The sequence below is a fragment of the Tripterygium wilfordii genome, chromosome 14 (assembly GCF_013401445.1).
Source record: "Tripterygium wilfordii isolate XIE 37 chromosome 14, ASM1340144v1, whole genome shotgun sequence".
Lineage (NCBI taxonomy): Eukaryota > Viridiplantae > Streptophyta > Magnoliopsida > Celastrales > Celastraceae > Tripterygium > Tripterygium wilfordii.
In genome coordinates this window covers 8603375-8630765 of record NC_052245.1, presented here as the reverse complement: position 1 = coordinate 8630765, position 27391 = coordinate 8603375, and the positions used below count along the sequence as shown (strand labels likewise).

At 37.7% G+C, this 27391-nt stretch overlaps 1 protein-coding gene across 1 annotated transcript; it reads left to right on the top strand.

The window, feature by feature from the left end:
* LOC120015035 (protein NO VEIN) lies at positions 1 to 23534 on the top strand. Its single transcript, XM_038867222.1, has 13 exons — positions 1 to 921; positions 1748 to 2085; positions 2624 to 3305; positions 3968 to 4087; positions 6084 to 6252; positions 8568 to 10333; positions 12128 to 12340; positions 13585 to 15852; positions 16170 to 16282; positions 19609 to 20008; positions 20081 to 20395; positions 20873 to 21130; positions 22028 to 23534. Exons 1-13 carry the CDS (start codon positions 247 to 249, stop codon positions 23159 to 23161), a joined length of 8451 nt encoding a protein of 2816 aa, XP_038723150.1. The 5' UTR covers positions 1 to 246; the 3' UTR covers positions 23162 to 23534.
* The last annotated feature ends 3857 nt before the right edge of the window (positions 23535 to 27391 follow it).

The following is a 27391-nucleotide window of genomic DNA, read 5'->3' as shown; positions in this document are numbered from 1 at the left end:
ATAAACCGGAAGGGTACCCTCATTGTTGCCGCCAACGCACCGTAATTTATGTTGCCTTCCCCTTCACAAGGAGTTCTCTGAATTACTCTGTCGGTCTTCGACTGCGATCACGGCGGCCTCCATCCACCTCAATAGCTCTCAGTTTACCTTCAACAGTTCGATTTGTATTGATTCTCTCTGCTGTCTTCGATAATTTCCCTTTCAAATTGTCTGTATTCGCTCGCTCGGATTCCCCTTTAACCTCCAATGTACGGGCACCGCCCCGGCTATACTCCCGCCGGTTCTGCCTCGTCTGCGCCGCTGCAACCTTTGAATCCTGATTTGGCTTTCCAAAATCCCGTTGTTTACGTCCAAAATCTCGCCAACTCTCTTCAGTTCCAGCCACCGCTAACTCCCAATTTTGCTACTCAAAACCCTAGTGTTTACTTTCAAAACCTCGCCAACTCTTCTCAGTTCTTACAAAATCATCCGCAGTTTCCTCTCCAGTACAACCCGAATAGCTTCCCTATACAAAACGCTAATTTTCCTTTCCAAAACCCTACTTTCCCTTATCAGCAGTTCTCCAATTCAGGGCCTCAGCTGCAGCCCCAGGGAAAGGGCCATGGCATATCTCAGAAGCCGATGGAAGCTCAAGGGAGAACTGATAATGCAGTCTCAAGTGGGGCTTTGCCTCAGAAGCCCAAGGAAGTACTTGCAGTCCCAAGAGGGGCTTTGCCTCAGAAGCCCAAGGAAGTACTTGAGAGGATTGACCGAGCGGTGATGAAGGCTCGCCTTAATCTTCTTGCTTCCAAAGAGAATGTGTCCGCCTGGAATGTTTCACAAGCTGCACTTGTGGCTCTGCAGGTGGATTCCTGGAATTCTTTGGGGTTTCAAATGCAGGAGATTCCTTCTCTCCACCAACTTATTGTCACAGAAGGGAAGGTAATTTGAATGCAAAATTTTTTCTATGCATTGTAAATAGTTTATGATTCTTGGTTCAGTTTTGTTGCCCTTCAAGTTTAGGAGAAAGCCTGATTCGGAATGTGCTTTCAGAAATCGTTTTTCAACTTTAGGACTGAAATTAAGGGACATCATGGAGCATTGAATTACATGTTTTTTTGGCCTTCATTTCTTTTATAATGATATTACTCCTTTTCCTCACTGATTATTCCGCTACCATCATTCTTAGTTTCATCTGAGAAAATGATGGAAAATAAAAAATGTTGAAAGCTTGAGGTTTGATCTATGTGATTTCAATTTTTTTTGGCAAGCTTATCAAAAAGAAAGATAAAAAAGTTTCAATCCATTCCGTCGAATTGCTAGTTTATCCTGTATGTATTTTGTTGCATGAATGTTAATGAAATACCCTTTTATAACTGGAAAAATGCAGAAAATTAAATGAACCCAAATGATTTAACATGAGGAAAAAGACAACAATTCTTGTTACCATTGGCTACTGAATTCAGTGGAATATGGGCGTACCATAGAAACGTGCCTGGTTGACAGAGTGATGGTGTTTTGCTGTTTCAGTGATATTTGACTGAATGCAGCTCATGGGCCATGAACAAATTGTTTGTTCCTCTACTTCAAGCTTTCTTTGAGTCTAAGCCTCCATTTTTTGGTTAAACAATCGAAAGAAAAAGAAGAAGAAGATATTTTAATTGTTTTCTAATTATTGTTGCTGAATGAAAGTCCTAAACTTAAGTGTTGTGTTTTCATTTGGTTATGTTTCATATGTATTGATTTTCTTCAATTTGATTACTTTTAGATCAATGCATTTATTCATTGCTTTGTTGGGGTTCGGAGAATTACTTCATTGTACGATTTGGAAGTGGCAATCTGCAAGAATGAGGGCACTGAGCATTTTGAAGAGCTGCAATTGGGTCCTTTGTTGCGACATCCCCTTGCCTTACATTACTTTTCTGTAAATTCTGATGCTACTGAAGTGTTTAAAATAACTACTGAGGAGATATTACTTTGCCTTTGCGAGTTCATGGATAAATGTAAGAAGAAAGATATTAAGATTGATGAACTTTTGGATTTCATTGCGAAAAAACGATCGGTTGTTGGCAAGGAGAAGCTTGGTGTGCGCATCCAAAGTTTAGGGTAAATAATGCATTTCTTCTATCCTATTTTATTTATGAAATAGTAAGTATATATATTTTGTTAGTCAGATTATTATTCAGGCTACGTGCTGGCTTGATCTAAATAGCTGGGCTTTTGAATTCTACCAAGGAATATATCTGTTCACTGTCATGAAAATATATCTTGCTATTAAGGTTTATTTTGGGTTTTATGTCATCTTTGACGAGTCATAGGAAGATTTATAAATTTTATGATTGCTGATTCTACTGAAATTTCTGGATTTTCCGTAGGAAAGCTTTGTTTGAACATGATAAAAAGATGTTGTTCATGCACATTTTGTATGTTGAGGAACAAAATTCAAACCTTTTTAAGAAAGCTTTTTATTCTTGGGTCAATGCTGATGTTGCAAATTATGCTTGGGTTGTTGAACGCGATTAATTATGTTAAATGCATGATGTACATCATGCTTCGTGTTCAGTGCCTCTTAAGGTGCAAGTTGTAGCTGAATTGGTTATTCTGTTAAGATTCATGGCTCATGCTGCTACTCAAATGGCTACAGGATGCATATCTCTTTTATTCGAGAAGCCAGGAAATCAGAAAATGCCACACTAAAGAAATTCCAAGAGGCAGACCCACCAAAATTCAACAATAAATCCAGGAGGCGACCTCTTTTTAACTCTATTAAGAAGCAGCTAGATGAACGTTTTGATGCAATTTCCCAGCGTGTAGAGTCTTTTTCCTCATCAGGGAAGAACTTTTGTGGCAAACACATACAATTTCTTTCATCAAGCTCGGAGGATGAAGATAGTGAAGATAGCAGTAATGGGAAAAAGAATGATGATTATTCAGGGCGCCGCCTTAAGTTCTCATCACAGAATAGCAAAACTTCTCACAGGGTGAGTAGCTGTCCTTATCCATCTGCAATTGAAGAGATGAATCGGCTGGGGTTGAAAGGTGAAATGGGTGCCTGCCCAAATGCTACTGGCACCTCAATGAACCATGACAGTGTTGAATCATCTTCGAAGAAACGAAAATTAGGAAAGGAAAGTTGTTCCATGTCTGCACCAGCCAAGTTTTTCAAAAGAGATGTGGTCAAAGACGATCTTCATCCTATTGAAGTTGGCAACGAAGCCGGCGAGGTTACCGAATTGAATGAAGCCGATTGTTTACTCTCAGGTGAATCTATAGGGATGTTCATCAGAACCTGGAAGGATGCATGTAGGGAATACCCTGTTATTGAGGTTAGTCATTACTCATTAGTCTTGTGGCGGATGTACAATGATTGTAGTGCAGTCCTTTTTTTTTTATCCCTCCTATTCCATTTCTGCTATCCGTGATGATTTTTTCTCAATGTATTCCCATTGCAATTGTGAATTACACTTTTTAAGGATAGATAGAAGCTCACAGAAAATTGACTGGGTAACCTCAGTGAATACCATTGTCAAAGAAATGCTCAAATATTTTCTGTTTGACTTTTCCTGGATTTCAATATTTGATTGTTATGTATTTCATTACATTGATATTTAATAGTTCATGGTCTACATTGTCTTGTGGCAGACACAACTTTTTGTTAAGTAATTTCGAGTTCCAATAGGTGTATTTTATTTTGAAGTTTTACACAACACTAGATAAACATAAGCGCAGTTTTTATTGACTTTAATTTAAAACATACAACCGCTTTCACTTATGTTTTCTCTTTGACAACAACTCAATGCAGTCTAAGACAGAGTTTGCTTTATTTATGAAGTTTCTTTTTCGGGAAACTTATTGCAGAATTTGTGTTGGGCTACCATGTGGCTATATTTTTGATAAGTGCTTCTGGTGTAAAGTTAATAACTTTTAGATTTTTTTTATCCAATGATTAAGAGCTTTTGTTGCTCAGCGGGCATGTTTTGTTATGTAGGTTCTTGAGAGAATGCTCAAGTTTTACGACTCCACAGATTCTAAAAGAGCAACCTTAAAAAGGAAGAGATGGAAATTGATGATGTCAAATTACCCTTTCATTGGATTACTAAATGTTGCTGTAAGTTATGGCTCAAGCCACTTGATTTTGTTTCCTAAATTACTACTTGGAGTGTATTTTGGTGGTTTTAGTAGGTGTTAGCTCACTCCAGTTCCAGGATCCAGTGTAGTGTGATGTATTGGCAACTTTTTTATCATTGAATACTTTATTGTTCCTTTCTATCTAAATCAACCACGTAGTAGCCAGGGGAATGTGATGACAAGCTCATATTTGTTGTTGAATTTGTGTTTGAAAAAACTTCAGGCTGAAAGCTCCTTGGTCAATTTTCTAGTGAAATCTGTATCCTCTGATTACCCTTATGAACGAGACTCTCAGATTGGATTTACCTTTTGTTAAGTAAAAATTTATTTAACAGAATTCTAAAAGAAACACTGAATTGTAGCTCATGGAATATTCTACCTCTTGATTTCTCTGGAATTTGTTAGTTTTGATGTATTATCCTCAAACCTGAATTTTCCAGCTTCTGTAAGATGCTTATTTGGTCTACCTATATCTGAAGGAGGTAGCATTGTTGCTCTTTGCTTGTCCTACTCAACAACTGCCAAATTGAGCACGATGATTCTGTCCTTTATTAACAAGGGTTTCTTTGGCTCTGCCCCGACCATTCCCATGAGCATGTGTAGTCTCCTGTCCAACATGCACCGGGCAATTACCTGACCCATATGCCATGGGCAGTGGTCCCAAGGAAACTAGTGCATGAGTGGAGATTTGAACCCATGACCCACTGCTTTATATATTTATCCCATTTTAGATTCCAGCTCCTAATTTTATACTCTCGAGCTACTCAACTTTCTCTAGGTCATTTTTAAAGCATATGTCCATCACTATCATTTTGTGTTGTGTTGTTAGACTCTCCCCGGAAATCACTCTACAGTCTTTACAAAGTCTTCTGTCTATCTTTTGCGTAATAATAAAATTTATCTGACCAGAGTTATGTCCACTTCTAAATGTAATTAAATGTGGTTCTTTTTTCTTAAACTAGATATTTATTAGATACAAGTCATACGACACAACAAACTATAAAATAGTTTATCCAAACTCATTAATATCCCAAAGCCCATACCCTCCATGTACACTATCAAAGTTTTCATTCTCTCTCTACATGACCATTTAGGTTTGCACTTAAAAATATTTTCTCCATACTTAGAATGGTCTAAACAATCGTATTGATGCTCTCCCAAAATAGTTTGTTGCTATTTTCATCTAATCCTATTTGCCAGGCGCAATCACTTATGACAGTAATTATCTCCTTCCCTTACACCAATTTAACCATTAAGATCCTATCACCCACCCATTTAGTCTCTTGAAGACACATTATGTTAACTCTACATCTAATAATTGTGTCAACTAATTCAGCTAATCTGCCTGTAAGTGAGCCTATGCTCCAAGTGCCTATCCTAATCCTAAAGTCATGGATCCTCATCTGTTTTTAGGCTCATAAACCCTAAACCTCATCTGTCCATAACGGGGGAACCCCTGCCTATGCCTCACTGCATTTGGGTGCCAATGTACCATGTTGTTTGCAGGGGATACCGTAGCATGCCCTTGCTCACTTATCACTACCCCCGGGCTCCTATGCTGTGCGTTGCTATTGAGTTATGCCCGTGTCAGTCATAACTTATTTACCACTGCACCCAGGTTTTGATGCAATAAGTTTCGCATAAGGAATGCCCCAACAAATTTCTCATTTTGACTCATGTTCATAGGTACCTATCGCAACCCTCATCCTTTATTTGGGCTTGGGACCGGCTGCAAGCGCAGGATGAATTAAGACACTGCAAAACTGAATTTTTACCTTCTTGAATTGGGTTTGAGATGGTCGCTGAATCAGAACTGTCCTTTCACTTATTCTAGAACTCCAAAAAGTGCACTAGACATCATCAGCCATGCAATCATTATTTTTATTTGTAGTATGCATGCGTGTTGTGTTTTGTGTTTCAAATCATGCATTCTTTACTCGTCATGATGTGTCCAATATGCTTCTTGCAAATTGCAGGTGACATCTATCAAGTATGGGATGTGGGATAGCATATATGATACTTTTGAAGCCATTAGTCATCATGGATTAAGTAATATGCTTTCTGGTAAGATTTCTGAATATGAAAGCATTGATGTCGGTCCAATTGTAAAGGCTGTAACAGCTGTTCCTGAATATTCTACTCATGGTAAGTAATGTTTCCTTTAGCGGACAATTAATATTTTCGTTGCAACTATGATGAAAGGATGTTGCATAAAGTGAGTTGTTCTTTGTTTTAATATTCAAATACTTCTGCTCTCCTACTACAATTTAATTCTCATGTCCCTTGTTTTGAATAGTTAGCATATTGCAACCTCGTGGCATCAGTATCTATACTATTTTCATTGCACATCTGGACTTAGGACCTTTAAGGTTGAACGTAGGCTACATATTTTAACTATAGTGCTTTATAAAGAGAAAAAATTTATACATAGAGCTTGAGGTAGATGTGGAAATAGATTATTGTTTTCAGAAACCGCAGAAATTTATAATTAACTAAATCTTACATAGTATAAATGTAGAATGTATAATTTCGGAAACTGCAGAAATTGCGTCTACTACGACTGTATACTTTCAAGAGAACAAAGCTTAGGAAAAACTTTCTGTGCAGTGCAGAAATAAGTTATCCATGATCAATGTTCATTTTGTTCATGCAAGATTTATTCTTCAATCCTAAGTATATGTTGGAAAGTTGGCATTTGTTCGCATTTACGGGCTTGTCTTGCTGGGTTTCAAATTTTTTTCTGCAATATCTTGTTTTAGAGGTTGGTGGGGAGCTGAAAAAGCATATATTCAAAAAGTGAAGTAATAGTTAGTTAGTTACTCCTTTCTTTCTGTCCATCCTAAGCCTCTGTAAATTTGAATGGCTTGTACATTCATTTTTCTGTCACAAAATTATTTTTCTAATGAAGAGGAGGAAGGGAAAAATTTCCAATTATCAAATTTGTTGGGTTCGAGCACTTGTTTGGTCCAATTGTAAGTCATATTTTGGGTTTTTGTGTACTGGCAATCTACTCTAGGCGGATATCATGGTGTGCCAACTCGTGCCTCAAGTCTTATGAGATGTGGTAAGCAGCAAAGCTGTTCAACATCCATCTACATTGGTGAATAAACACGTCCACCATGTAGGACTTCATCGGCATTGTTATTTCCCTTGCCAGATACTTGGGGTGTTACAGTTTAAATCCTAATGGTGGATGGTACTAAGCATTTAGCACCCCCAAGAGTTTTTTTCGTTTCCTGCTAAAACAGGCCTGATTTTATTTTGTGTTATGAAATTCTCATGATGTTGGAAATTTCTTTTTTTTTTTTTGATTGGAAAAGAATTTTATTCAAGCACCAAGCGGGTGCAACCCAACATAAATTACAGGGGGGCAAGATTCAGATGGTTGAAAATATTCCCAGAGAAGGACAAACTCCAAAACTTAAGACAATCAAACCAATTATTTATAAAACTGTCAATGGATGATTCTTTGTCGTTGAATATTCTGTTGTTCCTCTCAAGCCATAGCAGCCACATCATGGACATAGGAACCAATTGAATGAAACTTCTTTGAAGCTTGTCCCTGCCGAGAGAGTGCTAGGCCATGAACTCCTTATCCACTGTAGAATTTGTGACCCATCAAATGCCCAACATCACCAGGGCATTTGTCCAAGCTTTGGTGGACCAAGGACAATGTAGGAGAAGATGACTAATTGATTCAGATGCTTCCTTACGTAAGCAACATCTATTCACCAGATGTAATCCTCTCCTTTGCAAGTTATCCAAAGTTAATATTCTTCCCCAAATAGTCTCCCAACAGAAAAACACTGCTTTAAGAGGAGCTTTGGATTTCCATAGCCATAGCCAAGGAAATTGCAAGTTACCTAGGTGAAGCTTATCTTTTAGGAGCTCCCTGTAAAAAGAACTCACAGAGAAGAGCTTATTGTTTGCTGCCTTCCACCATAGTTTGTCCTCAGCTGTGGGGTTAATTTTAGTGTTGTACATGAACCTCCAGAAGCTAATTTCATATGTTTCTGGATTAAATCGTTGGGTGTCTTCTGGTGTTAGAAGGCTGCAATGATTCCAAAAACATGTGCTATAGAATTCTTTTCTAATCTCTGTGGCGGGTTGGAATTGTTTTAGTTTATCTGGAATAGGTATGTGAATCATGTACCAATCTAACATAACCAAAATTCGATGCAGCCCTGCTAATTTGTCTTGCCAAGGAGCTAGGTGATTTAAGAGGTGTAGAAGTTTGACAGATTCTGAAAAGATATCACGTTTCTCGTTTTCATCTTTCTTGCTCTTTCTAGGATTTAGGATGTTTTGCAGTATCAATAACTTTGTGTGCTTCTATACCAAAAAATTTGTTGCCCATTTGAGCTATTCCCTTTTGTTTGTGGTACATTATCCAATCTTCTAACTGCTTTATTCATATATGAATATTACTTTATAATGCTACTTATTACTGGTTTTCTTAGATGTTAGTGTGGAAGAAGTTATGGGGAAGGTCTGTTCCTATCTTGAGCTTGATCACAAATTTCAGAGCAATGAAAGATCCTTAAAGGAAAATAAATTTATGTTCCTGAGGAAGCTGTGCAATTGTGAGACTTGGCTGGCAGAGCAATTTTGTGTTGAGGTGTTCAGGTCCCTCGGTCATGGAGATTTTTTTACGTTCCTTGAAAAACATGCTTCTCTACTGCCCCCTGAATTCCAGAAGTCATTGGCTGGTGATATATCTCAAAACTTAACCTTGGAAGTTTGCATGCCCCAGAATCTGTTGACTGTTTTATTATCACAAGCTTCAACTAGTTTGTGGCACGATGAAGCTATCACCAAGCCAAGCATTTCTGCATTACTTTTGAGACAATTCCCTTCACTCAATTTCAGAGTTTCAGAGCATGGTTGCCTGGAAGATTTTCTAGAAACGATGGAGAAGTACAAGAGCAATGTAATTTCCAGAAGTGTCCTGTTTTCTGCCACAGTGTTTGGAACATGTCGCAATCAGAACTCAGCCCATTATGAGAAGTACTTATTAGAAACTGATGCAGAGACATGTGACTCTGAACAGAAATTAAGGATTTTTGATACTGTTGCATCCAAGGATGCGATCGCAGTTTTACTCCGGGCGCCCATGCTGTCTGATTTGAACTTGTGGTCACATTGGGACCTAATATTTGCTCCCAGTCTTGGTCCTCTTGTAGGATGGCTGTTAAGTGAGGTTAATTCAAAAGAGCTCTTATGTTTGGTCACGGCAGATGGTAAAGTTATTCGACTTGATCATTCAGCGACTTTTGATACATTCTTGGAAGTTGCGCTTCAGGGATTGCCCTTCCAAACAGCAGTGCAGCTTCTATCTTTGTTTTCATTGGCTGGAGGTGAAAAGCATGTTCCTGTATCACTGTTAAAATGCCATTCAAGCCGTGCATTTGAAGTCATTACGAAGAATTACCTGGAAAATATGGAAGCAGATAGCTGTAAAATTTTTGGTATGCATGTGAATACAGTAAGTGAACACCAAATGCCTGATGAAGTTTCTGAAAATTTGGGTAGTAAATTGCAATGGAATTTGACCAAAATGGATAAAGTGGTGCCTGTTGCTTCAAGGTTCTTCCTTGATTGTCTTGGTTATCTTCCATCTGAGTTTTGGGGTTTTGCCGCTGACGTGTTGCTTTCTGGTCTAAGACCTGTTATTAAAGATGCTCCTTCTGCCATTTTGGGCGGATGCAAGCAACCAGAGCAGCGTCTTATGCTGCATCATATAGGATTTTCTCTGGGCATAGTGGAATGGATAAATGATTACCATGCATCTTGTTCTTCTAGTGTTACTGATATAGCTTCTGAGGCTTTGTGCTCTGCAGTTCCTATGTCTGAGTTAAAGACAGGAACAACAGATGCACAAAATAAATTCAATAGGCCTTCCTGTAATGAAGGGATCTTACCTGTCTCTGCGAGGGAGGATGAGGAAGATGAAGTCCATAATGAATGTACTGACAAAGCTGATGGCCCACAGGTCTCCAGTGATGAAAATTTATGTGATGACATTCCACAGTCAACTGAAATCAATAAAAATGAGGATGCTGGATTGGTGATCGAGACAATCAGGCGGGATGAATTTGGTCTAGATCCGAATCTTTCAGACACAGAGAGTATTATCTTGAAGAAACAGCATGCTCGCTTAGGAAGAGCCCTTCATTGTCTTTCACATGAATTGTATTCTCAGGATTCACATTTTCTGCTTGAGCTTGTAAGTCTACTGTTTTTGTTCATTTTCTGGTTATTGTAATTACATATGTTTAGATCAACATTAGAGGGGATTTCTTTGCCTTGCACTGCATTTTATGAATTTTTTTGTTTGTTTCTTATTCTTCATCTTTTTTCCTCTCTCTCTCTCTCTCCCTCTTCGTCTCTCTCCCACTTTCTATTTTTTTATGGTCTATTTTCTGCGCCACAGCTGCTGTGCATTTCCTGAATTTCCTGGTACTGAAAGTGGTGCTTATGTGACATGCGTTATCATTTATCAATCATGTATATACTGATGTACTAGAATTCAACGATGTCTCGTCATATGTAACATGCAAACTGATTTCTTCTTTATTATTTGCCTAATGAAATTCCTGACTTTTTGGATTAAGTTGATTTTAGTCTGACAGGAGAAGCCATTTCTTCAGCGTTATTCTTCACTTCTTTTTTATTTTTTTTTGTTTAAGGAGGTATTCTAACATTTTTTTTGTTGATATTTGACGATGAAGTGCATGCATTTTTGGATGAATTCATGCATGCACATATTGTCCTTTTTTTTTAACAATATTAGACGCTTAAGAACTTGAATGCTTTATCAGCCTTGTATCTTTGGTTCTACCTTTTCATCTTAGCTGAATTCCACAGAAGGGCATATGCAGAAGTGCTTTACGTTGCTTTTTCTGTATCTATAGAAGGACAGTTGGCTGTCTGTCCCTCCCATTGTCGAAAATCCTTCAGATTTATTCATTATGGAAGTTTGTTCAGAGCCATCCTGCTTTGATTGGTGTAACTTGACATTGGTTCTCAGTTCCATTAAATTTTTTGCACTTTTAGGAATATATGCTACACTGGTGGTTGTTAGATGATACCCGTGTTAGGTTGTTAACCATATAACAATCTTTGAACGATGTGAGTATGGACGATATACCAGCCAACTGATGATATATGTATTCTATTTTAAAAAAAGGAAAAAAAAGGTTGGGAGTCCTTGCTTACAATTCGAAATTGTGGGATTTTTTGACTTGTTTCTTTCGTATGGTGTGGGTTGGCAATTTCATAAGAGAAGATTTAGTAAATCTGTTAATGAGGATGCCATTGTTGTCCAAATTGATGAAGCGGTTGGAACTGAAGCGATTGAAACTTGAAACTGAAGGGATTGAAATTGATGATGATGATATTGCAGATGAACCTAATGGTCCTGATGACCCAACTGAAGATGAAGTTATAAAAGAAAATGTGAATATGGAGGAGGGAGATGAATATGTTGGGAGTGACAGTGATGCAAGTGGTGAAAATGATGATCTTGATGATTTTTGTTAGTTTATTAGTTTGTATTTTGGTTGTTGGAACATGAGATTGAGTTATGTTTAATCTTTTCTATGTTTGGTTTTTAGAACTTTGAACATGTGTGACATTATCTAATTGTTATTGCATGATGTTATTGTTGTGACATGTCTTGGTATTGAAAATTATGCTTATTTTTAGATAGTATGTAAAATCTTATGATTTTACGATTCCAATTTTACACCCCTTTTCCCATTCTGATTTTACGATTTCACTACCATGAGATTTACTCTCTACTATTGCTGTTTGTTTGACCTAATACTGTGCAACATTTGTCATTTGCTTGCTTTCATCCCCCTTCATTCATCATTATCACTTTTACACTCGTTACATTTTATATTATCTTAAGACTTTTAACTTTTGTACTAATGTTACATTTTGAAGACTTAAAAATGCTTCTAAAGAAGATTTTTGGTGTCTTGCAAGTGTCTGATTTTCATTAATGCTTCTTCAGGTTCAAAATGCGGACGATAATATTTATTTGGAAAATGTGGAACCTACTCTAACGTTCATTCTACAAGAGTCGGGAATTATTGTTTTAAATAATGAGAAAGGCTTTTCTGCTGAGAACATCAGAGCCCTGTGTGATGTTGGGAACTCGACAAAGAAAGGGTCTGGTGCTGGCTACATAGGGCAGAAAGGCATTGGGTTCAAATCAGTATTTCGGGTATGTTGAGAAGATTAGCTTTCTTGCTTCCTATTTTGAGAATGAGAAAAAATATACAGTAATGAATATTCTATACTATTCTGTACACCAGATGTGGTTTTTGATGTGCAAATGTGATTTAAGGCAAGCAGTGGCAGAAATATTAATGTGAGGTCCATCATGCACATAGGAAACTGAAGTTTTATGTCGGAAAAAAATCCCAAAACTGATAAAAGATCCTGGACAAATACTCTTTACTATATAATGATTATTGAGGATAAATTTGAGGACCAAGACATATAAGATACTGTGAATGGTGGCTACTATTTTTTTTAAAATCTATCAATTTGATGAATTTTTATGTATGGTTTGACGAAAAGACTGGCAATTTGACTTCTGAGCTATTAAGTCTATAATTTAATATTTCAGTTTACTTCCCTTCAAATTTTGTTTCTTTTGCTATTTATCATTAAGTACTTGAAGTTTAATGAACTTATCGTCAGCTATCTATGTCAATCTTCAGTTATGTCAGTATGCATGGTGTGCAGGCAAGGTAGTCAAATCTAGTTTTATACCAGCTTTTGCCAAAAATCCCGCTTCCTTTCAGATGCTTGTGTCTTCATATTTCTTCTTGTTGCAGAGCGAAATTTGGGAAATCATGAACAAAAGAAGGGTTCAGCAGAATTGGGATTTAGTTAGTGGGCATGATACTGGGCTGAGTAAAGATTCTAAGCCTGATAAGCCTTGATGTATTTGAGCTCTTCAAATTTAACAATTGCTAGTTTTTGTCCCATGAAAAGCTTTTATGCAAAGCCCAGCCCAACTGAGTCCTAACAATCACTGCCTACTGCACTGTTGCTGACAGGAGAGAGAAAAAAATGAATTGTAACTTTTTGGGTAATATGAACATTTTTTTAGGTAATTGTGAAAGTGAAACGACACACCTCAGTCCGAATCTTCAAATAAAACTAGCCATTAACTTGCATACACTACATTTCCATTAACGAGACAACTTGTTTTATGTCATTATGTAACTTTAATATGTTATTGTGTGGTTATTATAGTTTTTTTGTTTATGTTAGAAGCATGTCAATGAACATGTTCTATGTAATTGTAGGACATTTTTTTATTTATTGTTTTTGTGTTATATTAGTGATCATTATCCTTAATTCTACAGTCGTATGTAAAATCTTACGATTTTGTGATACAATTTGACGATTTTGATTTTTACAGTCCCTTTCCGATTTTGACCACCTTGTGTGCAGGTCACAGATGCTCCTGAGATTCATTCTAATGGATTTCATGTCAAGTTCGATATAGGAGACGGTCAGATTGGTTTTGTTTTACCAACACTAATACCGCCTTGCAATATTGACTATTTAAGCAGGCTGGTGGCTAGAGACGATGATCAATTTGATAATAAGTGTTGGAACACTTGCATCATTCTTCCTTTCCGGTCACAATTATCGGAAGGAAGTGCCATGAACAACATAGTGACAATGTTTTCTGATCTTCATCCTTCTTTACTATTATTTCTTCATCGCCTCAAGTGCATCAAGTTTCGCAATAGGCTCAATGATTCTCTTCTTGTCATGAGAAAGGAAATTTTTGGGAATGGTATCATAAAGGTTTCATGTGGGGAAGATCAAATGACTTGGTTTGTAGCATCTCAGAGGTTGCAGGTCGATGTCATTCGTCGTGATGTGCAATCAACGGAAATTGCTTTAGCATTTACACTCCAGGAAACAGATGATGGAAGTTACAGTCCTTATCTGGAGGTGCAACCTGTTTTTGCTTTTCTTCCTTTAAGGACGTACGGTCTGAAATTTATTCTCCAAGGTGATTTCCTTCTTCCTTCATCCAGAGAGGAAGTTGATGGAGATAGTCCTTGGAACCAGTGGTTGTTGTCTGAGTTTCCTGGTTTGTTTGTCAATGCACAAAGATCCTTTTGTGCACTCCCTTGTTTCAAGGAGAACTTAGGAAAAGCCATGGCTGCTTATTTGAGCTTTGTTCCGCTTGTTGGAGAGGTGCATGGATTTTTTTCTAGTCTTCCTCGAATGATCATCTCTAAATTACGGATGTCAAACTGCTTGCTATTGGAAGGAAAAGATAATCAGTGGGTTCCTCCATGCAAGGGTTTAAGAGGTTGGAATAAACAGGCCCTCGCTCTCTTACCTGATGGCTTGCTTCAGGAGCACCTTGGCCTTGGATTCCTGCACAAAGATATAATTTTGTCTGATTCACTGGCAAGGGCACTAGGCATTGAGGAGTACGGACCCAAGGTTCTACTTCAGATCCTATCATCTTTATGTTGCAAGGATAATGGCCTCAGATCAATGGGTTTAAGTTGGTTAGCTTCTTGGCTAGATGCATTTTATACAATGACATCACATTCTTCTGAGCAAAGTTCAATGCATACTGGATTTGAAATGGATCTCATAAATAACCTTCGCAAAATATCTTTTATTCCTCTTTCGGATGGTACATACAGCTCCATTAGTGAAGGTACCATTTGGTTGCATTCTGATGCTTTAAACACTGGATTTGATGGTGAGAATGGCCTTGAAGCTTTTCCAAATTTATATGCTACACTTCGGAATGTAAGTCCTGCTCTTCTCTCTGCACCTGCTATTGATGCCGCAGACATAAGTATGAATTTTGCTCAAAATATTACAAGGATGCTTTATAGAATTGGAGTCCAACAACTCTCTGCACATGAAATCATTAAGCTGCACATACTGCCTGCCGTATCTGATAATAGAATTGTAAATATGGACAAGAATTTGATGATAGATTACATCTGCTTTATTATGATCCACCTACAATCTAGCTGTGCAAATTGTCATACAGAAAGGGAATTCATAATATCGGCAGTGCGAACTAAACCTATTATATTGACAAATCACGGGCTCAAACAACCAACCAAGACATCAATTCATTTCAGTGAAGAATTTGGAAATCCTGTTGACGTAAAAAGATTGATTGGTGCCATAGATATGGAATGGCATGAGGTTGATAATGCCTACTTGAAGCATCCAGCTTTGAAATCACTGTCATCTGGACTCTTGAAATGGAGGGGATTTTTCCAGGAAATTGGCATCACAGATTTTGTGCAGGTCGTGCAAGTTGATAAGGGTATTGCTGATATATCTCATTCTGTCTTAAACAATTTAATGTTGGACAGGGTCCTCATCTCTCCTATATCAATTGCCAAAGACTGGGAATCCCTTGAATTGGTTCGTCTGTTATCCGTTTTGTCTGCCAGTGGTAGTCAGGACAATTGTAAATATCTTTTGGAGGTTCTTGATTCAATGTGGGATACTTGTTTTAGTGACAAAACAACAGGTTACTGTGATTTCAATTCTAGTTGTAATAGAAGATCCTTCAGTTCTTCATTTATAAGAAACCTTTGTGATGTTCAGTGGGTGGTATCAAGTATGGATAATAAACTTCATTATCCCAAAGATCTATTCCATGACTCTGATGCAGTGCGCTTGATCATGGGTGATTCTGCTCCTTATGCTGTTCCAAAGGTTAGTTTAAATGTACATACATTAGGAATTTGTGAAGATTTCAATGATATATGGTTAAGTTTGACATATAAATAAGTGAAAACAAGATTACTTGACGATTTTGTTGCAATCTCTGAATATGTTTAGATGGGCCTGTTTTCTGTAGATGCTTAATGTACTCTTTTACTAAGAACTCTATCTTCTGGTAGATTCCATAGTATTTGGAATTATTGGGTGTAATTCCTCTTTATTTTCCATTTTACCGCATCACCTTTTATCAAAGTGCTATCTTTATATAGATATGATAGTTTGTGCTGTATATTTTTTATTTGAAGCAGGTAAGGAGTGGAAAGTTACCAAGTGATATTGGCTTTAAGACTAAAGTTACACTTGATGATATCCTGGATATTCTGAAAGTATGGAGAAGGTCTGGGACCCCTTTTAATGCCAGGTATTGCAGCATCTTTATTGTAACGTTTATCTTGTTGGCCTTCGATATCTGGCATTATTCTTTGGTAATTTTTTCTTTTTTTTGGGTGGTTGTGTTTAGTCAAAAGAACTAATTTGCATTTTGTGGGGTGTTAACGGCAACATGAAGCGTAGTTACAAAGTTGCTTACCACATCTTAAGCATCACTGGAAAATAGTTCCCTGCAATGCAGGGTAAGGCTACATACATCTGACTTCCTCAGTGCTTGCCACTGCAGTGTTGTTACACTATATCACAACTTTTTTTAAGGCACGCTATATCACTTAATTTGTACTAATTATCAATGTCCTACTTTTGGCTGACAGCCAATCATGCACATATGCTTGTACAATGTGTCAAATCACAAAACGGCTATATTTGCCTTTTAATGCCATATGTATCAAATACCATTTATGTCACGATTGAAGTCAGTCAGTGATCTTTAGTGCCCTTTGAACCGTTCAATCACGAAAAAAAATTGAAAATAGAAGAAGACCGTTACTTTTCCTCAAAACCCATACACAAACACACAGCTGCTGCTCTCAGTCCGTTTCTCTCTCTCTCTGTCTCTCTCTCTCTCTCTCTCTGTCTATCCTGTCTCGTTATGTCTGTCGCTAGCTCAGCAGTAGTCCGCACAAAGAATGTAATGAAGTTTGCTATCTAGCTACTACTCCCACCACTTAGTGCCTACTTTATCCAAATATCAATAGTAATGACTTTCTATGACTTTCTGGAAGTCTATCTATGCTCATTTGCCTAGCCGCAGTAATGAGGAAGATTAAGATGTGTTGGCTTCTTTTATCTGACTCAACTTTCTTGGTTAAGTCTTACTATTCACACCTCTTGTTAGCCAATCGAATGATAGAGTCGATAGAGTCTCCGAGCATGAATTGGAATTGGGTTTGGCGTCCCCCTTGCCCTGCTAAAGTTTCCTTTTTCTTTTGGGAGGTGCTTTGGGGAAGGATACTTACCTTTGATAACCTTAAGAGAAGGGGTTTCTTGTTGCCCAGCAGATGTGTCCTTTGCAAATCCGAAGAGGAATCTATCCCTCATCTCTTGCTGCATTGCTGTTGGGTGGCAAAGGTTTGGGGTACGATTTGGAACTTGATGGGTGTCAACTGGGTCCCTGTGAGGAACCTGATCTCAGGGTGAAGGCCTGGCAGTTTCTTGTCTGTGACAAAGCCAGGCAAAAATTTATGGCTTTGATTCTTCAGGCCACTTGCTGGTTAATTTGGAAAGGACGTAATTCAGGATTTTTGAGGACAAGGAATGTTCGATTACAGTTTTTTTAGATGGCTGGCTTACTGTGCTTAAGCAGTGGACAAGTGGAATTAGTTCCAATTTTTTTGACAGTCTGATTCCCTCTAATTTGTAGTCCTGTTTGGGTTGCACCCCCTTGGTGCCTGGTTATAAAATTTTTCTATTCAAAAAAAAAAAATCAATAGTAATGAAGATATTTATTCTTTATTCGGAATTTTCTCCAAATCTGTGCTGAATAAAAGGGTCTAGACACCAAAGATTGACCATAACTGCATGTCCTGGAGTACCCAAACAGTTCTATTGCAAAAAACGTTTTAGGGGCATAATTTGAAGATGGTGAAAAGTGTAAATGTGTTATGGGCAGAGAGTGAGATAAGAATGCAATGACAAAACTTCTTGTTGGAATATTTTAAAATAGGCCTTTTTCTCTCTTATGGTGTATTTGGATGGGAAGGGAAGGGATGGGATAATACTTTTCCCTTTCTAATATTTGGATAGATAAAAAAAGAAAGGAAATTCCACCATAAATAATTACATGATGAATGCGTTTTTTGTTAATGGAATTTGCGCTGCTCTCTAAGATTTATAATATGCTTCTGGAAGTTGGAGACAGGAATTCAAGGGTCTTTAAGGCATTGAAAAATCCCATTTCACTCTCTAGCTTACTGGTTTCTGTTTCTTATGATTGGGATAAATATTATGTTAGATATTACTGAGTTTGCATCTTTTACTTAAACCTCCTATATGTACTATAGTGAACCCTTGGTCCCTTCCTAAACAAATTCCTTTATTTTGCTGCTTAAAAAACGTCACTGGAATTATATTTCTTTAAAATGATTAGAAAGAAATATAATCTGATGGTAGAAGAATATCTAAGAGACTAGAACTTCAACCAAGTGTGGGATATTTCCACCCCTTCCTCTCTTCCTTTCATGCTACTGGCATCAACTGCAACTGTTGCTGCATCTCGCTACTTCGCACCTCCTCTCGCTCACTACATGCAGCTGTTACCGTCAATCACTATTCTTCCTATTCTCTCACGCTTTGTTTGGCTACCAAGAAAGTTTAGGTCTGATAAAGCATACCTTTAAAGGATCAGACATATCTTCTCGAGGAAAGTTAGAATCTTTCCGTTTGTTGAATCGAAAAGTTTTGTTCTGAGTGCTTATGATGATGAGAGTTTAACTTAGAAGCTGAGGACTTCAGTAAGGGTAACGTGGGGATGGCAGTCAGCAAGATCTCTGGGATGCAGCCATTTTATTGGCAGAAGACATGCCTTTTGTGAAATGTTGTTGAGATAGTGCAAATCAGCAAATGTTGTTGTAATGTTGTTCCCCTATGGCCATCTTGACCATCCTCTGATCGTTGCTGGTTTTTAGTGGTGGCTAGAGTTCAGAACATAGTTATAGAAACTGTACCAGATGTTGAACCAGAAAGCCTTACAATTCCGGTTTTTCCGGATTAACCTCCGGGACACTGTTTCATTCGTAAATAGTATATAAAAATTATTTTATATTTGTAATCTATATAAAATACATATAAAAATGAAACAAAACATAAATAAGATGAACATTTTTCTACTAAATAAACGCAAAACCATCTTTAAAACTAAGAATAACTGGCTATATAAGTCTATTTGTTTATCAAAAAATCTCTATTTGAGATAAATAAATAAAAAATTACTTAAAATAAAATTTTTTCTTTAAGTCAAATACGGCTGGTTTTTTCGGTTTTCTCCGGCTTTGTTGCAGGTCTGGAATTTAACTTACTGGACTGGAATCATGGCCAGTAAGTTAATTATTTTAATTTGACATACCACTATGGATCTATAGGCTTGATAATTTGCACTGATGAGAGCCTGTGATCCTACACATGTTGTCCTAGAAGATTTATATTTTCACTCATAAATTTTTTAACAGCATATGTAGATCCTGTGATAATGAGTTTGTGATATTATGTATGATATGTTGTCCCTCTTAAATCGTCTTCCACAGTTTACATCAGCGTTAGTATTCTATTCTTTGGTTAAACTTGAGTTTTTGGTTGCAGCATTGCACAAATGTCCAGACTATACACATTTATCTGGAATGAAATGGCTGCTTCAAAGCAGAAGGTTGTTGAGGTTTTCCATTCAGGGTCTTGTATATTTGTTCCATTTGCATTGGGCTCTAGGCGTGAGGATGTGGTATGTGGTGCATTACTGTCATCTGAAGAGGTATATTGGCATGATTCAACAGGTGCTGCTGACCAAGTGAGGGATATTGACCTTAGTCGAGTTGTAGGTGTAGCTCAGTCCCCTTTTAGCAAGTCACTGTGCAATACTTATCCTGGACTTCATGACTTTTTTGTTAATGAGTGTGGGGTAAATGAGATCCCTCCTTTCCACAGCCACCTCCAAATTTTATTGCAGTTAGCTACCGTTGCATTGCCTTCACAAGTTGCCCATGTTGTAAGTAACTAAATCTAAAGGAATCTTATTTGCTGTTTAGAATGAAAGTAAAGTGTTTATTTTATGCCGTAGGTTTTTCAAGTATTTCTCAAGTGGACTGACGAACTGAATTCTGGATCACTAACTTCGGAAGATATTAGCCACTTGAAAGAAAGTCTTGTAAAATTGGAATCTACAGTGCTTCCAACTGTACAAGATAAGTGGGTTTCTCTACACCCGTCTTTTGGTCTCGTGTGCTGGTGTGACGATAAGAAATTAAAAAAGAGATTTAAGCATGTGGACAATATTGACTTCCTGTATTTTGGAAAACTTGGTGATGAGCAAGAGATGCTTCAAACTAAAGTATCCATCCTTCTACGAAGCTTAGGGATACCAGTTCTATCGGAAGTATAGTCTCTCTCTCTCTCTCTCTCTCTCTCTCTCATCCTACTTAGTACTTGGATCCTCATCAATGTGAATTAGGATAGTCCATTTCACTTATATGCAAAATGTATTTGATTTCAACATTATTTCAGTTATCATGGGATTACTCTGATCCCTCAAAACCTCTGAGGAATACTTATCCTTGTGATCAGTCAATTGAGTTCAAAGAGAAATGTCTTCATGCTGTTGTTGCTATATGTTCTATGAAAACTTTGTCATCTTTCCAGAGTCGCTAAATATACGAAGTCAAGTTTCTCCATATATGATAATGTTTTTTGAACTTATGACATTTATATAATCAGTGAAATATAATTATTGATTTGCTGCTTACAGTAAATATCAAATGCACGATATTACTTGTTCTCATTCTTACAGAAATGAGGTCATATAGAGTACTACATCTCACTTCTCATTATTTTCATATATTTTGAATCAATGCAGGTTGTAACACGTGAAGCAATATATTATGGTCTTGCAGACTCTAGCTTTAAAGTTTTATTGGTGAGATGGGCTCTTCCTTTTGCTCAAAGATACATCTACGGTGTACACCCTGATAAATATTTAAAACTAAAGCAGTCAGGATTCAGTAATTTAAGTCAGCTACAGATTATTGTTGTTGAAAAGTTGTTCTATAGGTATGTAATTAAAGCTTGTGGTGGTGCATCGAAAAAGCGATGCAAATGTAGCTGTCTTCTTCAGGTATGAAAGTGGATCTTCTGTTGAGCTTATTTCATTTTCTTGTCTTACAGTGAGTATTCTCAAATGTGAGAGCAGAATTAATCATCGTCACAACAAAGTGTTACATGAGAAATATAAGTTGGTCATGTGTTTGGATTCCCTTATGCAATTATTGCTGATCTAAAGAGTCACTATCACAACTAATCTATAGGGTCGACATCTTGTTGTTCACTTTATTCCATGTATTTGTTTTGCCTCCCTTTTCAATTTTGTACTTGAGTTTTCTCAACTCTTCTCACCGCTGCACGAATATCCCTGCTTTGTGCATGCCCGAAAATATTTTAAATGGCTCTCTCTTGCATCTTGTCTTCAATTGCGCTAACTCCTACCCTAAATAATGTGTTGCCTATCAAAAAAATTCTCCTACCATAAATGAATGTAGAATTAGTTTGAAAATAAACTGAATGTAGTTGTCACTGTGTCTTTGATTTATATATAATATTTCTATTTCAATATATATATATATATATGTATATATATGTATGTATAAAATGGTACAAGTAGTGCCACTTACTGATCAAGGTCCATGGTATCTGAGCATAAAATGGATGCTGTATATGGAACTGGTTAATTCTTTTTCTAAAAATGGAAGGCTTATTTTATTCAGCTCATATAAGTTGCCTAAATCTAACTTCCTCAATATATGGAAAATGTATATCCAGCATATAAAAATGTTCATCGATGTTATAACTAAAATTCTTGGTTCCTCGACTTCTGCTAGCTGCATTGTTTGTGGTGTACAAAGTTGCTTTTTCTTCTATATATAGTTGCATACATTTTTCGCTGCTCTATATTGTTATGGACAAGGGCTTATGTTGATTCTAATCACATCCTTTTTTCTAATATTGAGTTTTACAGGGTAATGTTTTGTACGCAACCCAGGAATCAGATTCTCATACCTTGTTTCTGGAACTCTCCCGATTTTTGTTTGATGGAACTCCTGAACTACATTTAGCGAATTTTCTTCATATGGTTGCGATCATGGCAGAATCAGGGTCCACGGAGGAACAAACTGAGTTCTTCATCTTGAATAGCCAAAAGGTTCCACGGCTTCCTGATGACGAAGCTGTATGGTGCCTCGTCACTTCCTTGACAGATAATGATGAACAACTCAAGAAACGTTTATCTTCAACAGCAGTAAAGGAGCAAGTTTCCTCGAAACACAAGAGGAAAGGAGAAATGACTACCAGTTGGCCACCTGCAGATTGGAAAACCGCACCTGATTTCAGTTATGCTCGCGCAAATGGTTTTAAGACATGGGCTGCAGAACCACAGTGCATTGACAGCTTGAAGATTAGAGAAGGGGATAATTCCGTGGACATTCTCCCGGAAATACATGACACAGTTCCGGTGGATATCGACACTGATTGTGCGATTTTAAGTGATATGGTTGCAACTTCAAGATCTTTTGTTTTGCCAGATTCTGAAATGCTGGAGCACCAGATTCTTTATGCACCCGATGACATAGGTTCTAAGTCTGACATTATGGTCAATCCTGTTGAGTCGGATGTTTTGGAGAATAGCTCTGTGTCAAATTTATCTAAATTTAGACACAGAGATCGGCTTCATACGAGTACACCAGATGCAACTCAAGCAATTCTAACTGGGAGATTGGGTGAGCGTGTTGCTTTTAAGTACTTCACTGGAATTTTTGGCAAGGAGGTTGTAAATTGGGTTAATGAAGAGAGAGAATCTGGGTTGCCATATGACATTGTTATTGAGAAGGACAATAGACGAGAGTACATTGAAGTTAAGGCAACCAAATCTGGGAGGAAAGATTGGTTCATTATATCTACAAGAGAGTGGAAATTTGCATTTGATGCAGGCGAAACCTTTAGTATTTTGCATGTCTGGTTACAAAACGATGTTGCGAGGGTCACAACATTCAAAAATCCAGTGAAACTGTGCCAGCAAGGGAAACTACAATTGGTTGTTATGATGCCAAAGGAGCAAAATGATTTCACCAGTCTCCAGATTGGTAAGAGGATTTAGTACCATACGCATTTATACTTCTATGGCTTTTTCTGCGGTGATGCACTGTTGAATGGTGAATAATCTTATGTTAATGATTTGGCATTGTTTATTGGTACACATAAAAGGATTTGTCCTTTGGAAGGGGATTTTTCTCTCACAAATTTTGATGATGCATAATTCGGATACGGGGGACTTCAGATGTATGAAGGTTTCACTCAGTTCAACACCAAAGCAAAATTCTCTCAATTGATGATAAAGGATCTGTACAATAGAAATATTGTAGAAAAGTCTGTACAGTTGATAATCTGGAGTAAGTTTTTGGAGTTGTGCAAATTTGTACGATATTGACACAGCAACAACATGGAATAACGAATATTAATGATTTCTGGTCGACCTTCACCACCAAGGCATGCATTTTTTCCACATTCTTATACTCTGCACCAATGTCATGTTCAGAACAAACAATGGTCAAAAAAGAACTCCCTTCCACTTTAGCAGTCTTGGGCACCAGAACAGAACGTTCCTTGGAAGGAACCATTGCCCTTTTAAGATCACCCCATTTAAACAGACAAATTATATCTCTTTCCGTGTAAGTCATATTCACATCAAATTGTCAAGCATACCTAAAAGCACATGACTAACATCTATATCTATAATATTACACAAGACCTCATCATGATACTGCTTGCCTATAGAAAGAGGAATATGACATCTCTTCTAGCCTCACTATAGGTCCCTTCTAAATCCATCCAATGGCATAACGATGGAGATACTTCCTTGTAGGTAATTTCAGATGCTCCACAAGCCTCCTGGACACAAAGTTCTTACAATTGCCACTGTCAATAATAAGGTCACAAACCTTCTGTTAAAAAACTATGATGCTGCGAAGTATCCTCCTGTTTGGGAGATAACAAAATCCTCTGTACTACATAATCTGCTCACCTTCCTCTTCAACAAACTCAGCACCCTCATACTCTTCATCTTCTCCAGCCCCCTGCTCATCCTCCTTATCTTCATATTCTGCTACATTAACTGGCGTCCTATCAGGACATTCATTTGACTCTTGCCTTGGTTTGTTACATCAATAACACTTAATTGGGGCTGCATTCGCGTAAGGGTTTGGATTAGGATTGGTACTCCTAGCTCCTCCCTGGACTCTATTACTACCCCCTTTTCCAGCCTTAGTTCTCTGTGTTGTAGGCGCTGTGGTACGTTCAGACACCGACGCTAGACTAGTCGCTGGTGCCTGTGAGCTTCTCCCCTTGTATAGAGAATAAGAGGACTCTGCAACACTACGCCTCTGGTTCATTTTCCCCATGGTTCCCTTCATCAACTCAACCTTTAAGGTTAAGTTAAAAGCCTCATCAACACTCCATATAACTTGCAACCCAATCTTCTCTCTCAAAGATGGCTTCCAACCATTTAAATATCTAACTACCCTTTGCATTTCAGATTCAGACAAATTGTTGCACGTGGACTGTCTATTAAATTCGACATTATATTCAAATACAGGCCTATTACCCTGGTAACAATTCTGACAGAGTTGAAACAGATATTGCTCATAATCTGGTGGTAAGAACCTCGCCATCATCAGTTGCTTCATCTTCTACCAAACCTTAGCAACATCCTTCACCATACGTTCCTCAGGAACCTCCATCATATCAAAGAACCTCTCCACTTCAGAAATCCAATCCAAGAACTCTTCAATCTACAAAATTTCCATTGAATGTAGGAATATCTGCCTTAAGCCTACAGTCCTCAAAAGGCCTTTGTTGCCTAGCTGCTTGGTAACCAGCATAACCCCTAAAATCTTCACCATCTTTTGAATTTGAATGTTCTGGTAATGGTTGTTGATATTGCTGAACAGGAATATGGCTACCACGTCCTCTACAACCGCGTCCACCACCGCGTCCTCTACCACCACTGGCGGGTCTGGTTGCTGGTTCCACCGAGGGCATCTCCTCAGCAGGAACTTCACTGTCATCCTATCCAGGTTGCACAAGCTGTGTGGGTTGCACTTGAATCATGAATCTGTTAAGCATCTCGCACAACTTGTCCATTTGCTTTCGTTGAGCTTCAATCGCCGCCCAAACAGCTTCAATCTCACGCTCTCCAGTAGCTTGGTGTTGTCCTCTTCCTTCGTTGTTAGTCATAGATCTAAGGGAAACTCGTTAGCTCTAATACCAACTAACACAGGCAAATCAACAAAGAAAGAACAATAACAATCAAACCAACCTTTGATTAAAAGAACAATACTGGAATCCACTAGAAATTGAGAGAGAACTCTCTAGGATTTTGATATATTTGATAGAATGAAAGAGATAATGACCACTAGGGCCGGCTACAACTCTAATAGGAGCTAAAATGTAAAATGAAAAATTACCCCTAAAAACAAATGCCCGTTTGAGGCCCGAAACGATGAAATTTGGCGAAACAAGGGTGGGGCCTTGGGCCAATTCGGACAAAGTTTGCTGGAAATCTGCTCCAATTTAGCCCAACAAAAACCAAGCATTTCAAAGCCCACTAAAATGATTTCTACTAGTTGGTAAAACAAGTAATTAACTCCAACATCAGTGGCAATAAGTAAAGCACCTTATTTACTCCTATATCACTATACGACATAATCCACCAAAAATACCCATGTGCTTTATACAAGACCGTCTTGAAAGATAAAGATGATTGGAAAATAATATGATTATAATTAAATCAATCTTATCAATCAGTTTGTTTTAATCTCTTAGTTACCAAATGATAAGTACTTATCTGAGATGAGGATTTTATCACAAGGAGAGATAAGATAATAGATAGATAAGAGGTAAAGCTATCCAATCCAACTTTTTAAATAATCAGATAATCGCATATAAGATTTGTTAAGGCAGATTCAATCTAATCCTCTCGAAGTAACCTACTTCCTAGTAAAGAAATCTAGCCACTCATAGAGTCAAGGTATATCATCAAGCAGTGGAAATCAAACATAAAAACCAAGATAAAAGAGGAGAAAGAAAACCCCCTTGTGAACCCTCTTCATCTCCAAGCTTCAATTGTGGCCTCCAAGCTGTTCTCACCCCCAAAAGTCTAGAATGTTGTGTCCTCCTAAAAACCCTAAAAATCTACCTATATATACCCCCTAAACCCATATGTCGTTTATAATAAGCATTGGCGTCGTTTTGAGTCGGATCCACAGGAGTTTAGGGTGTCTTCGAAAAATTAAAAATCTGAAATCGCGACTTCTGGGCTAGTCCGATCGATCAAGCTTGGCCTCTGATCGACCGAAAATCATCTCTGTTATTATCTGAATTATGCTTGGCCGATTGATCGCGGACCAAGTCCGATCGATCGGTTTTGCCCTCTACCATTTCTTCAAGATCTTCAATCTTCGATTCAACTTAACTCCTTTTCGTCCGATATGCTCCTAAACACCTGTAATGTGCAAATATACATTTCTTAGGCAGCATCAATCCCAAATTGACTCTAAACGATACAAGATTGCATGTAAAGGATGTATAATTATATGTATATATATAACTAGCACATCAATAACATATAGAGCAAACATAACTAATATGCACAGCTCATACCAACAATTCAAAAACAAGAGTAAGACTTTGTCAAACGGACTATGGAAAATTGCAAAGATAAACAAATGTTTCTCGTCCTCATTTCAAAAAGTCCCAAGCTAAACAATGAAACTCAACCCTAAAACTGTAGCAAAAAAATGTTAAATTTTTCTCAAACACAGAAACCAACATCACAAAACTAGTAGTTCAAAACCATCAGACAAAAACAAGTATCAAACCATAACAAAACAAATCCTAAGTATCAACCACCATAACAAAACAAATCAGAATCCTACTCCCCTTTTTTCTCTTCAATTGGCAAGTACATCAATTAAGCTTGGCGCTCTTAGCTATTGCTTTGAGAATTTCATCACCCTTCTCCTGAGTGCTCCAGATGACAGTCACTCTCGCTTGAAGATCTTTATGTTGAATCTTCTGTAAACCAATATCTCGATCCACTTGTGCAGGCGTGCAGCTATTTAGTCCACGGCAGTGGCAAACTCTAACCTAGCAATTTGTAATTCTTGGACCGTTGTAGTGATAAGAACCTGTAGGGAATCAACAGATACCTGCAAGGTTCCAACTTGGGTAGCAGGGCAACTATTGCTTCAGAATTGACGACAATGGGTTTAGGCGTAGAAGTTGATTAGAAAATGATAGAGGTTCCAAGATCCAATTATTTTCTACGCAA

Excerpts from the sequence above, each read along its gene's own strand:
- LOC120015035 (XM_038867222.1), top strand. The coding sequence starts at position 247 with ATGTACGGGCACCGCCCCGGCTATACTCCCGCCGGTTCTGCCTCGTCT. Across the intron at positions 922-1,747 it reads TTATTGTCACAGAAGGGAAG|ATCAATGCATTTATTCATTG; the intron begins GTAATTTGAATG and ends GATTACTTTTAG. Across the intron at positions 2,086-2,623 it reads GTGCGCATCCAAAGTTTAGG|GATGCATATCTCTTTTATTC; the intron begins GTAAATAATGCA and ends AAATGGCTACAG.